The 14657-nt window shown below is 42.2% G+C and overlaps 1 protein-coding gene across 4 annotated transcripts in view; it reads right to left on the bottom strand.

Moving 5' to 3' along the window:
- The window catches only part of trim105 (tripartite motif containing 105), a 31855-nt gene extending 17630 nt beyond the window's left edge, over window positions 1-14225 (bottom strand). For 2 of the 4 annotated variants that reach the window (XM_029772097.1, XM_029772096.1), the window contains exons 1-7: window positions 14114-14225; window positions 11689-12060; window positions 10174-10269; window positions 8466-8699; window positions 3275-3288; window positions 2797-2912; window positions 1200-1381 (exon numbers count right to left, since the gene is read on the bottom strand). In XM_029772097.1, coding sequence (XP_029627957.1) covers window positions 1200-1381; window positions 2797-2912; window positions 3275-3288; window positions 8466-8699; window positions 10174-10269; window positions 11689-11973 — 927 coding nt within the window. In that variant the 5' untranslated portion in view covers window positions 11974-12060; window positions 14114-14225. The other 2 variants (XM_029772098.1, XM_029772099.1) reach the window with 2 other exon arrangements.
- Window positions 14226-14657: the final 432 nt, after the last annotated feature.

The following is a 14657-nucleotide window of genomic DNA, read 5'->3' as shown; positions in this document are numbered from 1 at the left end:
CTGTCCAGGAGGTGTCCTGTACATCAAGCTGTACATCAAATTTTATTAGTCACATATGCGCCAAACAGTGAAATGCTTACAAGCCCTTAAATCAACAATGCTGTTGAAAAAATGTAATTACAGATACGAATAAGAAATAAAAGTAACAAGTAATTAAAGAGCAGCAGTAAAATAACAATAGCGAGACAATATCCAGGGGGGTACCAATACAGAGTCAATGTGCGGGGGCACTGGTTAGTTGAGGTAATATGTACATGTAGGTAGAGTTATTAAAGTGACTATGCATAGATGATAACAGAGAGTAGCAGCAGTGTAAGGGGGGGGGGGGGTGCAAATAGCAAATAGTCTAGGTAGCCATTTTACTAGATCTTCAGGAGTCTTATGGCTTGAAGCTGTTTAGAAACCTCTTGGTCCTAGACTTGGCGCTCCGGTACTGCTTGCCGTGCGGTGGCAGAGCCTGACAATTTTTAGGGCAGAAACAAGAGATAGGCTAGTGTCCTGAACATCAAGTTATCACACTACAGAAACAGGAGATAGACAAGGCTGAGACAGAATTACTTTACAATAAAATAAAAATACTTTAAATGTGCAGTTGTGTCACAACACAATGCCACAGATGTCCACCAGAGCTGTTGGCAGTGAATTTAATGTTCATGCCGAGGAAGATTTCTGTTCGTAATAAAGCCCTTCTGTTGGGGGAAAAAAAAATAAAAAAATAAACTCGTTCTGATTTGTATTTATGGATCCACATTAGTTCCTGCCAAGGCAGCAGCAGCTTCTTTTTCTCCTGGGGTTGGCCGGGCCAGGCTCCCCAGTGGCCGGGCCTATGCCCTTCCAGGCCCAGCCATAGATTAGGGCCTAATAAATGTATTTCAATTCACCGATTTTATTATGAACTCAGTAAAATCTTTTAAAATTGTTGCATTTCTATTTTTTCTGTATTATACACAGACACATTTAACAAAAAGGTACTCAGTAAACAGTCTGAATACTTATTGAAATGTCATGCATTTTTTTTATTTTATACATTTGCAAAAATTTCTAGCCTGTTTTTGCATTGTCATTATGGGGTATTGTGTGTTGATTGAGGGGGGGGGGGGGGAGAATTTAATCAATTTTAGAATAAGACTAACATAAAATGTGGGGGAAAAAAAGGGGTCTAAATACTTTCCAAATGCACTGTATACACACCACCCTACCTCCCAGTAGTGGCGTCCATCTTGGAAGCCCTGAGCCCCCAGCACGTTGACAGACTGTAGGAACCTCTTAGGGTTGGGCTGGTAGGGGACCATACTATCACAGTCTACTGCGATGATTCTGTCTCTGGATACATAGACACTGGGATGAGCCGTGTCCACATCGAACGTTACCGGGGCTGGACCTGAGGGGAGAAGGGTTACATGAAAGTTCAATGCTTTTCAATTTGATATCAACTTTATGTTTACAGGGATGTCAACATTGAGACCCAGGTCTCTCTTCCCCCCCCCCCCCGAGCCCTGACGAGAACTACAGAAAAATAAATCCTTAATGCTTTAAAACAATCCTAGGACAGAGCACCTTTTAAAACAAGCGTAGGATCAAGAGGGTGCCGACGGAGATGGTAGCATGGCGACTAGCTCTTAAACTTAGGATTTAGATTTGTGTCATGCACCATTTTTCATCTACATGTATATAGTCTTAATTCATTCCTACTTAGATGTGTATATTGGGTATATGTTGTGCAATTTGTTAGATATTACTTGTTAGATATTTGTTAGATATTACAGCACTGTCGGAGCTAGATGCACAAAGCATTTCACTACATCCGCAATAACATCTGCCAATCATTTGTATATGTAACCAACAAAATGTTATTTGGATACAGCAACTTCCTGCTATAAGTGACACTGGAGTTGGTTCCATGTCTGGGGGGGGGGGGGGGGGGGGGGGGCAGAGAAACTAAAAACAGGAACAAAGGATGAGCCAGTCATGAGATCGTGTCAGATATATGGTATGACTTATATGCTGACTACACAGGCCATGAGTCTGCCATCATGCGAATGTTGACTTTGTCCATCCACACCAGGCACGATCAAAACAAATATTAAAATTTGTCACACACACACACAAAACATTAAATTAACATTTAGCAAGCTTGCTAATTTGTCCTGGGAGATGAACATTTGGGTTGTTATTTTACCTGAAATGAATATGGTCCTTTTTATTAGCTGCATCTTTGTAGAATTTTGACCCAGAGTCAAAACTGTTAAGACATCTTTCCATATCATCTCCAATATTTTGTATTTGATTGGAGTCCACTGGTAGTAAGTTGTAGAAACATCAAGGATGATCAATGGAAACATGATGCACCTGAGCTCAATTTCTAGTCTCATAGCAAAGGGTCTGAATACTTATGTAAATAAGGCGTTTAAGTTTGCAAAGGTTAAATGTTTTCTATTGACACGTCCAGTAGTCCTGGGGGAAGAGGTAAAATGTTTCCTTAGGTTGAGGTAGATGAGCTACGCCCCAGTTACTACTTTCTATGATGTACTTTATTGACACGTCCGGATATATTTGTATTGCTTTTCTTCTATTTGAGTGGTGTCTAACTCTACGGCTGTCAGCCCAAATCAGTGCCAGGAAGAGGAAAATCTAATGCGGGTGAATGCAATAAAGACGAGCAGACATTTGGCACGAATCCTGTAACTAGGCCAGCCGTGGGGCCCGTCTGGCACGCATCCTGTAACTAGGCCAGCCGTGGGGCCCGTCTGGCACGCATCCTGTAACTAGGCCAGCCGTGGAAGGGTGGGGTCTTACCAGGTTTGAGAGACTTGAACATCTTCCTCCATGTAATGTACTGTAGCGGTGCCACGTATCTACTGCTGAAGCCACTCAAGTCTAGCTCTGGTCCTGGGTCCACCTCTAACGGAGGCCTGGTGAAGACAGGAAATATGTTCTCTTTACATTCTGTAAAAATCACTTGGTGAAAACTGCTAATTTAAAAAAGGGCAACAAAATACATGTGATTGATTGACATTTCTATTAAATACCTCCCAAATTGCACCCCATTTCCTACGTAGTGCACTACTTTTGACCAGAGCCTATTCTCTTAATTAGTGCACCACCTTTGTATGAGCACCAGTCAAACGGAGGGCACTATAAAGCCATTGTGCTCCTTTAGTCACCTTTATTTTTTTTTATTTCTTTACACATTGTATGAAAACAAACATGTTAGATAGGGAAGAGGTTCAACACTGTTGGCCATGACAGAGGGGGGAGTCCAAGAAACACTCACCGTAGCTGTGGAAGCTGGAGGGGGAGAGAGAGGGAGAGATATTAGCTACTAATTCAAGGCGTTTAAAACATTTTTTTTTTTAAAGGACCAATTCAGATCCCAATACTCTACTGTAGGGAACACTGCTCTACTGTCTCAAAAAAATATATACTTTCAATTGCACAGAATACAGGGGTTTCCCAACTAGAATACAGGGGTTTCCCAACTGGAATACAGGGGTTTCCCAACTGGAATACAGGGGTTTCCCAACTGGAATACAGGGGTTTCCCAACTGGAATACAGGGGTTTCCCAACTGGAATACAGGGGTTTCCCTGCCATTGAAGTCCTTTCTAAAAGCACACACACAGTACTAGTCAAAGGTTTGGACACCTTCTCATTCAAGGGTTTCTTTATTTTTACAATTTTCTACTGTTTATCTTCACTATTATTCTACTATGAAATAACACATGGATTCATGTAGTAACCAACTTTTCTTTTTTTTTAAACAAAAACATTTTATATTTGAGATTCTTCAAATAGCCACCCCTTGCGTTGATGACAGCTTTGCACACTTTTGGCATTCTCTCAACCAGCTTCATGAGGTAGTCACCTGGAATGCATTTCAATTAACAGGCGTGCCTTAAAAGCAAATTTGTGGAATTTGTTTCCTTCTTAATACATTTGAACCAATCAGTTGTGTTGTGACAAGGTACAGAAGAGCCCAATTTGGTAAAAGACCAAGTCCATATTATGGCAAGAACAGCTCAAATAAGCAAAGAGAAACGACAGTTCATTACTTTAAAACACATTAAGGTCAGTCAATTCAGAACAGTTCAAGAACTTCAGAAGTTTCTTCAAGTGCAGTCACAAAATCCATCAAGCGCTGTGATGAAACTGGCTCTCATGAGGACCGCCACAGGAAAGGAAGACCCAGAGTTACCTCTGTTGCAGAGAATAAATTCATTAGAGAGAGTTACCAGCCTCAAATTGCAGCCCAAATAAATTCAGAGTTTAAGTAAGACACATCTCAACAGCAACTGTTCAGAGGAGACTGCGTGAATCAGGCCTTCATGGTTGAATTGCTGCAAAGAAACCACTACTAAAAGGACACGAATAAGAAGACACTTGATTGGGCCAAGAAACACGAGCAATGGACATTAAACCGGTGGAAATCTGTACTTTAGTCTAATGACTCCAAATTTGCGATTTTCGGTTCCAACCGCCGTGTCTTTCTGAGAACCGCCGTGTCTTTGTGAGACGTGGTGTGGGTGAAAGGATGATCTCTGCATGTGTGGTTTCCACCGTGAAGCATGGAGGTGTTATGGTGTGGGGGTGTTTTGCTGGTGACTGTCTGGATTTATTTAGAATTCAAGTCACACTTAACCAGCATGGCTACCACAGCATTCTGCAGCGATACGCCATCCCATCTGGTTTGGGCTTAGTGTGACTATCATTTGTTTTTCAACAGGACTATGACCCAACACACCTCCAGGCTGTGTAAAGGCTATTTTACCAAGAAGGAGAGTGATGGAGTGCTGCGTCAGATGACCTGGCCTCCACAATCACCCAACAGATGGTTTGGGATTAGTCGGACCGCAGAGTGAAGGAAAAGCAGCCAAAAAGTGCTCAGCATATGTGGGAACTCCTTCAAGACTGTTGGAAAAGCATTCCAGGTGAAGCTGGTTGAGAGAATGCCAAGAATGTGCAAAGCTGTCATCAAGGCAAAGGTTGGCTATTTGAAGAACCTCAAATTTAATTTGTTTAACACTTTTTTGGTTACTATATATGTGTTATTTAATAGTTTCACCTTCACTATTATTCTACAATGTAGAAAATAATAAAAATAAAGAAAAACCCTTGAATGAGTCGGTGTCCTAAAACTTTTGACCGGTAGTGTATATACACAAAAAGTTTGGGGTCACTTAGAAATGTCCTTGTTTTCAATGAAAACATACATGAAATGAGTCGCAAAATGAATAGGAAATATAGTCAAGACGTCTTAAATACTTTTTTCTTTACATCGTTGAATGTGCTGACAACAAAATCACAAAAAGAAATCAATGGAAATCCAATTTATCAACCCATGGAGGTCTGGATTTTGAGTCACACTCAAAATTAAAGTGGAAAACCACACTACAGGCTGATCCAACTTTGATGTAATGTCCTTAAAACAAGTCAAAATGAGGCTCAGTAGTATGTGTGGCATCCACGTGCCTGTATGACCTCCCTACAACTCCTGGGCATGCTCCTGATGAGGTGGCGGATGGTCTCCTGAGGGATCTCCTCCCAGACCTGGACTAAAGCATCCGCCAACTCCTGGACAGTCTGTGGTGCAACGTGGCGTTGGTGGATGGAGCGAGACATGATGTCCCAGATGTGCTCAATTGGATTCAGGTCTGGGGAACGGGCGGGCCAGTCCATAGCATCAATGCCTTCCTCTTGCAGGAACTGCTGACACACTCCAGCCACATGAGGTCTAGCATTGTCTTGCATTAGGAGGAACCCAGGGCCAACCGCACCAGCATATGGTCTCACAAGGGGTCTGAGGATCTCATCTCGGTACCTAATGGCAGTCAGGCTACCTCTGGCGAGCACATGGAGGGCTGTGCGGCCCCCAAAGAAATGGCACCCCACACCATGACTGACCCACCGCCAAACCGGTCATGCTGGAGGATGTTGCAGGCAGCAGAACGTTCTCCACGGCGTCTCCAGACTCTGTCACGTCTATCACATGTGCTCAGTGTGAACCTGCTTTCATCTGTGAAGAGCACAGGGCGCCAGTGGCGAATTTGCCAATCTTGGTGTTCTCTGGCAAATGCCAAACGTTCTGCACGGTGTTGGGCTGTAAGCACAACCGCCACCTGTGGACGTCGGGCCCTCATACCACCCTCATGGAGTCTGTTTCTGACCGTTTGAGCAGACACATGCACATCTGTGGCCTGCTGGAGGTCATTTTGCAGGGCTCTGGCAGTGCCTCTCCTGCTCCTTCTTGCACAAAGGTGGAGGTAGCGGTCCTGCTGCTGGGTTGTTGCCCTCCTACGGCCTCCTCCACGTCTCCTGATGTACTGGCCTGTCTCCTGGTAGCGCCTCCATGCTCTGGACACTACGCTGACAGACACAGCAAACCTTCTTGCCACAGCTCGCATTGATGTGCCATCCTGGATGAGCTGCACTACCTGAGCCACTTGTGTGGGTTGTAGACTCCGTCTCATGCTACCACTAGAGTGAAAGCACCGCCAGCATTCAAAAGTGACCAAAACATCAGCCAGGAAGCATAGGAACTGAGAAGTGGTCTGTGGTCCCCACCTGCAGAACCACTCCTTTATTGGGGGTGTCTTGCTAATTGCCTATAACTTCCACCTGTTGTCTATTCCATTTGCACAACAGCATGTGAAATGTATTGTCAATCAGTGTTGCTTCCTAAGTGGACAGTTTGATTTCACAGAAGTGTGATTGACTTGGAGTTAAACAACACAATGTAAGTGTTCCCTTTATTTTTTTGAGCAGTGTAGTTCTTGCATAGTTTGAAGCTGTGCTTTGGGTCATTTTCCTGTTGTAGGAGGAAGTTGGCTCCAATTAAGCGCTGTCCACAGGGTATGGCATGGCGTTGCAAAATGGAGTGATAGCCTTCCTTCTTCAAGATCCTTTTACCCTGTACAAATCTCCCACTTTACCGCCACCAAAGCACCCCCACACCATCACATTGCCTCCACCATGCTTCACAGATAGCGTCAAGCATCTTCTCATTTTTTCTGCGTCTCACGAATGTTTTGTGATCCGAACACCTCAAAACTTAGATTTGTCTGTCCATAACACTTTATTCCAATCTTCCTCTGTCCAGTGTTTGTTCTTTTGCCATCTTAATATGTTCTTTAAAAACTGGCCAGTCTGAGATATGGCTTTTTCATTGCATCTCTGCCTAGAAGGCCAGCATCCCGGAGTCACCTCTTCACTATTGACATTGAGACTGGTGTTTTGTGGGTACTATTTAATGAAGCTGCCAGTTGAGGACTTGAGGCGACTGTTTCCCAAACTAGACACTCAAATGTATTTGTCCTCTTGATCAATTGTGCACCGGGGCCTCCCACTCCTATTCTGGTTAGGGCCAGTTTGAGCTGTTCTGTGAAGGAAGTAGTACACAGTACCAGATCTTCAGTTTCTTGGCAATTCTCACATGGAATAGCCTTCATTTCTCAGAACAAGAATAGACTGACGAGTTTCAGAAGGAAGTTCTTTGTTTCTGGCCATTTTGAGCCTGTAATCAAATCCACAAATGCTGATGCTCCAGATACTCAACTAGTCTAAAAAAGGCCAGTTTTATTGCTTCTTTAAAATCAGGACAACAGTTTTCAGCTGTGCTAACATAATTGCAAAAGGGTCTTCTAATGATCAATTAGCCTTTTAAAATGATAAACTTGGATTAGCTAACACAACGTGCCACTGGAACACAGGAGTGATGGTTGCTGATAATGGGCCTCTGTATGCCTATGTAGATATTCCATACATTTTTTTAAATTATTTTTATTTTCCAGCTACAATAGTAATTTACAACATTAACACTGTATTTCTGATCAATGAGGTTATTTTAAATGTACAAAAAAAAAAGTGCTTCACCTTCAAAAACAAGGACGTTTCTAAGTGAGCACAAACTATTGAACGGTAGTGTATCTAGTAGATAAATGTAGAAAAGAAGTATTATAATGTTTAATAATGATTATAATGTTTAATAACTAACAATCACCCAAATCAAAGTTAGACAGTCAGGAAAAATGTATTCCAAAAACAATGAATTTAGCCATATAGATTGTATTATGAGCAATCGAGCACAGCATTAGCTGTGGCAAAAATCCCCCTAAATTCTGGAAATTAATTTTAAAATCTGCAAACATTTCCTTAAAATCTATGTTAGAATATGTAGCATAGCAGGACATTTGCTTTAAAACTGCAAGATGTTGTCTCAGCTGCATGGCAAAATGTGTAGAATTGCAAAAAAATGGCCTTAAGTAGTCCCCTCTATAAACCCTGAAGAGTCAAAACAGTCCAACAGTAGTCCCCTCTATTAGCAGACTGGAACGTGGTCGTTAATGCTCAAGTCAAGGAGAGTTTTAGGAAACACTATTCTCCGTTCTCAACCCCACAACATTACCTTCTCTATTAGTCACATACACGCCTACTTGGGATTTCTATAAACCATGAAGAACTCTTCAATACCTCTACTAGTCCAGCCTGGTGCGTGGTGGTAGCAGCCTCATGCAGGAGTCTCATACTGTGATCCAGTTGACTGACAGCCTCTCTGACGACCTCCAGGTGGCGCTGCAGCTGTTCCAGAGCCGCCTCCTGCTCCCTCCGCAGCCGTTCCAACACACACGCCTCCTCCTCCGCAAGGAAAGCCCGCAACGCCTGGAACTCCCCCTGGATCCGCACCTGCAGCTCAGAGCCAATTCTCTACAGACAGAGGGGAGTGATGGGGGGGGGGGGGGGGATGGACGTCAACCTGAATATGTTGACAGCATAAATAAAATCAACTCCTAAATTAAATAAATAAATCCTTCTGGGGAAAATAAAGTTGACTGAATTAAGATGAATCCATAGCCGTGTGAGATGAACTGACCTGAGTGGGACGCTCATGAAATCAGGAAACACAAGAACAACCAAACCCCCATCTTACACACCAACAACCATCCAAAACAAAGGAACATAAATAACTTCTAACTACAGTCCTCCCCTTCAACACACTACAGGTTTGACAGTAACTTGTTTTTAGCCACCTGTCACCCCTGGGCCGATATACAAAAAATATATATACTACCTTTCAAAAGTTTGGGGTCACTTAGAAATGTCCCTGTTTTTTTAAAGGAAAAACAAGGTGCTTTATGTCCATTACAATAAACTGAAATTGATCGGAAATACAGTGTAGACATTGTTAATGTTGTAAATGACTATTGTAGCTGAAAACGGCTGATTTAAAAAAAAAAATGGAATATCTACAGAGGCCCATTATCAGCAACCATCACTCCTGTGTTCCAATGGCACGTTGTGTTAGCTAATCCATGTTTATCATTTCTAAAGGCTAATTGATCAATAGAAAACCCTTTTGTAATTATGTTAGCACAGCTGAAAATTGTTGTCCTGATTAAAGAAGCAATAAAACTGGCCTTCTTTAGACAGTTGAGTATCTGGAGCGTCAGCCTTTGTGGGTTCGATTACAGGCTCAAAATGGCCAGAAACAAAGAACTATCTTCTGAAACTCTTCAGTCTATTCTTGTTATGAGAAATGAAGGCTATTCCATGCGAGAAATTGCCATTGATCTCATACAATGCTGTGTACTACTCCCGTCACAGAACAGCGCAAACTGGCTGTAACTAGAATAGAAAGAGTGGGAGGCCCCGGTAGAAAACTGAGCAAGAGGACAAGTACATTTGAGTGTCTAGTTTGAGACAGACGCCTCACAAATCCTAAACTGGCAGCTTCATTAAATAGTACCCACAAAACACCAGTCAACGTCAGAAGTTTGGGGTCACTTATCGACTCCAGGATTCTGGCCTTCAAGGAAGAGTTGAAAATAAAAAGCCATAACTCAGACTGGCCAATAAAAATAAAAGATTAAGATGGGCAAAAGGACAGACGCTGGCCAGAGGAACTCCCGGCATCCCGGAGTCGCCTCTTCACTGTTGACGTCGAGACTGGTGTTTTGCAGGTACTATTTAATCAAGCTGCCAGTTGAGGACTTGTTTCTCAAACTAGACACTAATGATTTTTTTAAATTAAAACTAATTTTTTTGTCCAACTATTTGTTTTAACTTGTGTCGGACAAGAGGACAGACAATGTTGATGGATGTCCTACGATACCTTTATGGACTCCATGCGTTCCTCGTCTCTGCATATAACACACACACACACACACACAGTGGTCTTCACCTTGATGCACTCCATCTTGTCCTTGTCTCGGTTTAGAACAGTGATGAAATCCTCTCGTCTCTGTCTGTGGGCCTCCAACAAATCCTTCTGTTGTTTCTGACAGCGAAACATAAAAATAATGTGGTCAAAATGTTACACTACGTCAAAAGAAACACGTTAATGAGGAAAGTGTTTACCGGGTTCCTGTGTCTTAATTGGAAGAATATACAGTGAGGGAAAAAAGTATTTGATCCCCTGCTGATTTTGTACATTTGCCCACTGACAAAGAAATGATCAGTCTCTCATTTTAATGGTAGGCTTATTTGAACAGTGAGAGACAGAATAACAAAAAAATCCAGAAAAACGCATGTCAAAAATGTTATAAATTGATTTGCATTCCGGACGCAACTATTGGAAAATAACATGGGTTAATTGAATTACTGTGGCTAACATAACAAGAGAAAACCACAGGCCTGCAGGGATACAAGTTGCCCATCCCTGATATCAGGGAATATAAAAGGAAAGAGACCTTTGGTTTGAGACCATGTGTTCCAAATGGCACCCTATTCCCTATATAATCCCTACGGCCCCCGGTCAAAAGAAAGGGTATAGGGTATAGGGTCATTTGGGATGAACCCCTAGAGTGAATTATTGTCAGTTAGATTACACTGTGCTGCTTGGTGGAAGAACATTCCTTCATTACCTCAGCACCCAGACAGCGAGAGAGAGACAGGGAGGAACAGCGAGAGAGAGAGAGAGACAGGGAGGTGGTTACAGTTACACTGTATATAGACGTATGAAATGTCTTTATTATTTTGGAACTTGTGAGTGTAATGTATACTGTTTAAATGTATTATCTACTTCAATTGCTTTGGCAATGTTAACATACGTTTCCCATGCCAATAAAGCCCTCTTAATTGAATTGAGAGACGGAGGGGGGAAGAGAGCGAGATGAGGAAAGAGTAAGAGACAGACGAGAAGCCATTTTCCCCCACTTCCTTAACTCAAAGGTCACTTTCCATTCATGTTGACATATGATGACTTGAAGTTTCTATTCATTAAAGTTTCAAACAGAATCCCTGAATCATCCTCACGCATGTTACTGCACACGGATGAACCAAATCTTTAGTGAAAGTCAAGGAAGGCTTGAAGTTAGACAATACAAACTCCGTCATTTTTATTGGATAAACCGACAATGTTTCAGCATCACTCTGCCTTCAGGGGTCTGAAGAAGGCACAGTGATACCAAAATGTCTGTTTACCCAATAAATGACTGGGAGCTTGCGTGCACATATATATAGTCCGACTATGCATTTTTATAGGCTACAGTTTACTAGCCATTAATCTGCACCTCCACCTACATTCTTTTTTAGGTGTGCACCAACCATTGCTTTTCATTTGTTCGGTAATATAAGAAAACAACACATCACACTCCATACTACAAAACTCACAACAGGTGCACAAACCAAAAGACAACTCTGAAAATAACTAACTCACCTCTATATTCTCAACTCACTCTTAAAATATCTAACTCACCTGTATATTCTTGACATAGCAGTCCGAGGTGGAGGCCCTAACCTTCTCCACCATGGCAGTCACCAGATAGTTAGTCTGGAAGTGTTTGGTGGTGAACTCCTTCCTACACTGGGGACAGGAAACCGGTGTCTGGGTACCCCTCCAGTAGGTACTGATACAGTGCTTACAGAAGTGGTGCATACACCCCAGCATCACCGGCTCAGTAAAGAGGTCACAGCAGATAGCGCAGGTCAAGTCTTCTCTGAGACTGGACTGGCTCTTACTGTTGGGAGCCGCCGCAGACATGATGGGGCACCGTCTGTTCTTTTAGAAACGAGGCACTTCAGTTCATAGATGGGTTAGAGGCAGACCACAGGGCTGGTAGCTAAGAGACTGGAGGGTGAGAGAAAGTGAGAGAGTCCTGTGTCAGAGTTTTTTTGGTGCGTTTCTAACACACACACAGTATTCATATCAGTACAGTAGCTAGCTACACTGCTTCTCAGTGACATTAACTGACAGTAGGCTAATAGTTTAGCCTTTTAGCTTTCTAAACTCTATCACCATCTATAATGGAATTTATCAAAACACAAAATGATGTTTTCAGCCAGGCTAAAGTAACAGCCTTCAGAGAGACTGCACCCAGCAAGCAAATAACATTAGGTCTATTACATAGCTAACCATTAGGCTGGGGGATGTTCACTAAAGAAAACATGCATTTACAGCTCATTAGTAGGCTGGACAATAGAATGAATCGAAAATTCAGCCAAGTCTGAAAAATTTGTCCAACGAACGTTGTCTAAGCCGAGCCCATAGCCGATGAATGGACCGTTCGCCTGTTTAGACGCTTACAGTTCCATTTCAAAATGGTTTAGCCCCTTTCTTATTTTACCACAACAATATGTTCTTAGAACGAAACTGAAAAATAACTTGTGTCGAAAGTAAAACACCTCGATGGTGCCAAGTGTGCTTGTGTCTGCAGAACGAGAAAGTGACTGGGGGGGATTGACTATTTCTGGTCTAAGGGATCGACCACAGCAGAGTACGCTGCCCAACCTTATGTAATTAGAAAGAGGAGAGTATCCTGACTAAAACTGCTGTACGACCTTAAAAAAAAAAATCTAAAATGTACATATTGCGAGATATTTTGCGAAAGACAAGCATGCCTCTCCATAGGAAAACAATGGGGGGGTAGCTCAACGTTCAAAGGGCAAAAGGTATTTCGGGGCTAGCCTTTTGGTGACAATGGAGTACGCTGCCCTGCCTTACATAATTAGAAAGATAAGATCATCATGTCCAATTAAAACAAAAACTAAATGTACACATTGCGAGATATTTGGCAAAATAGACAGAGATACCTATATTTCCCCTATAGTAAAACAATGGGACGACAGAGTAACATGAGTCATGTTGTTTACATCTTAACGAGCAGTAACGTGGACAGATCTCATTGCCCACAGTAGCAAAGCAGGCATGGTGCCGTAAAACACCACATTTACATTTTAGTCATTTAGCAGACGCTCTTATCCAGAGCGACTTACAGTAGTGAATGCATACATTTCATACATTCTTTTTTTCTTTTTCTCCGTACTGGTCCCCCGTGGGAATCGAACCCACAACCCTGGCGTTGCAAACACCATGCTCTACCAACTGAGCCACACGGAACAATAAACTGGGAATAGACGGTTCTGCAGGCGAGTTGGTACCACGGTGCTCAATATAACTAACAGGAGGTGGCAGGGTGAAAAATGGGCCAAAAATAAAAGGCCTGGTTTTTGTTTCGTGATTACTTCAAAACTACGGCAATATTATGAAGAGAAGAAAATAAATATATATTGTTAAAATGTTCCTGTTTCCAGTCTATCATTAGAAGCTTCTAAATCACAAGTCATTTTTAGTTTTTTCGTAATAACGTTAGCTGGTCCCAGTTCTCTGCACTCGAAAGTAACCTGGATATTGGCATAGTCAGCTGACAAGAACAGCTAGCTAACGTTAGCTAGCTAGCTAGCTAGCTGGGGTAAATAGCAAAGACAGAAATGATATAAAGTAATTTTTTACGAAAATGAAAACTTGTCAGTTTGTTATTACACCAACCGCGTGAAATTGACAATGTTTAACTACTTCGTGATGCCTTTAGATTGAAAAAAAATTAACTAAAAGGAATCATTTTGTACTTCTCTCATTGAATTCTCAAACCCAGGCCTGGTCGGTTTGGTCTCTTTCGTAAGTTTCCCCTGGAGTTTTTCCTGAAGTTTTCCAATCTTGCGCCTCTTGTTTAGAAACCTTTGCGGTTGTAGTTAGCTGGCAAGCTAGCCAGCATACTCTAGTTAGCTAATACACGCTATCTAGCTACATGCTAAAAAACAACAACAGTCACACACTAGCAAGCTACTATTTAATATACAAACTACAACTTGTGTATAAAAGGAGTCGAAGGAATGTGACCTACTGTCTCTGCAAGCCGAGTTGGAGAGCTTTCAACGAGCTTTTCGCCAGCTGTTAGCTGCACTCCCCGCCTCGCCTGTGAAGTCCAGACACAGTCAGGGTTGCCAGGTCTACAGTCAATTTCTAGCCAATTATTGACTACTCAAAACCCGCCCACACAAGGCTTGAAAACTATTTCCAAGTGAACTTATTTAATGCGCATTAAAAGTCTGTTTCTGTGCGTTGTCGCCGTTATTTCTTTGATGCGCGTTAATGTTTTATGGATGAAAAGGGAAAAAAAGGTTGGAAATAGGTATCTCTGTTGTGACAATTTACACAGCCTACCTTCAACTGGTAAAAAGTATCCTCTGAATCAGGTGACTCAGCTGCCTGCAGCAGTGATCAGCCTCAACACACACTCCTGCCTTTACTTATTCACTGATAATCAGCAGGTCACAGTGAAATATATATATATTTTTAAAGAAAAATGTCGTGGCGGGCCGCTGTGTAATTTAGAAGTAGGCCAAAAACCCGAAACACATTTTCACCCGCGACATCGTTTTCTAAGT

Source organism: Salmo trutta, chromosome 13 (genome assembly GCF_901001165.1).
Source record: "Salmo trutta chromosome 13, fSalTru1.1, whole genome shotgun sequence".
Classification (NCBI taxonomy): domain Eukaryota; kingdom Metazoa; phylum Chordata; class Actinopteri; order Salmoniformes; family Salmonidae; genus Salmo; species Salmo trutta.
Note: the sequence above shows the minus strand (reverse complement) of the source record. Positions and strands in the feature narration are given on the sequence as shown.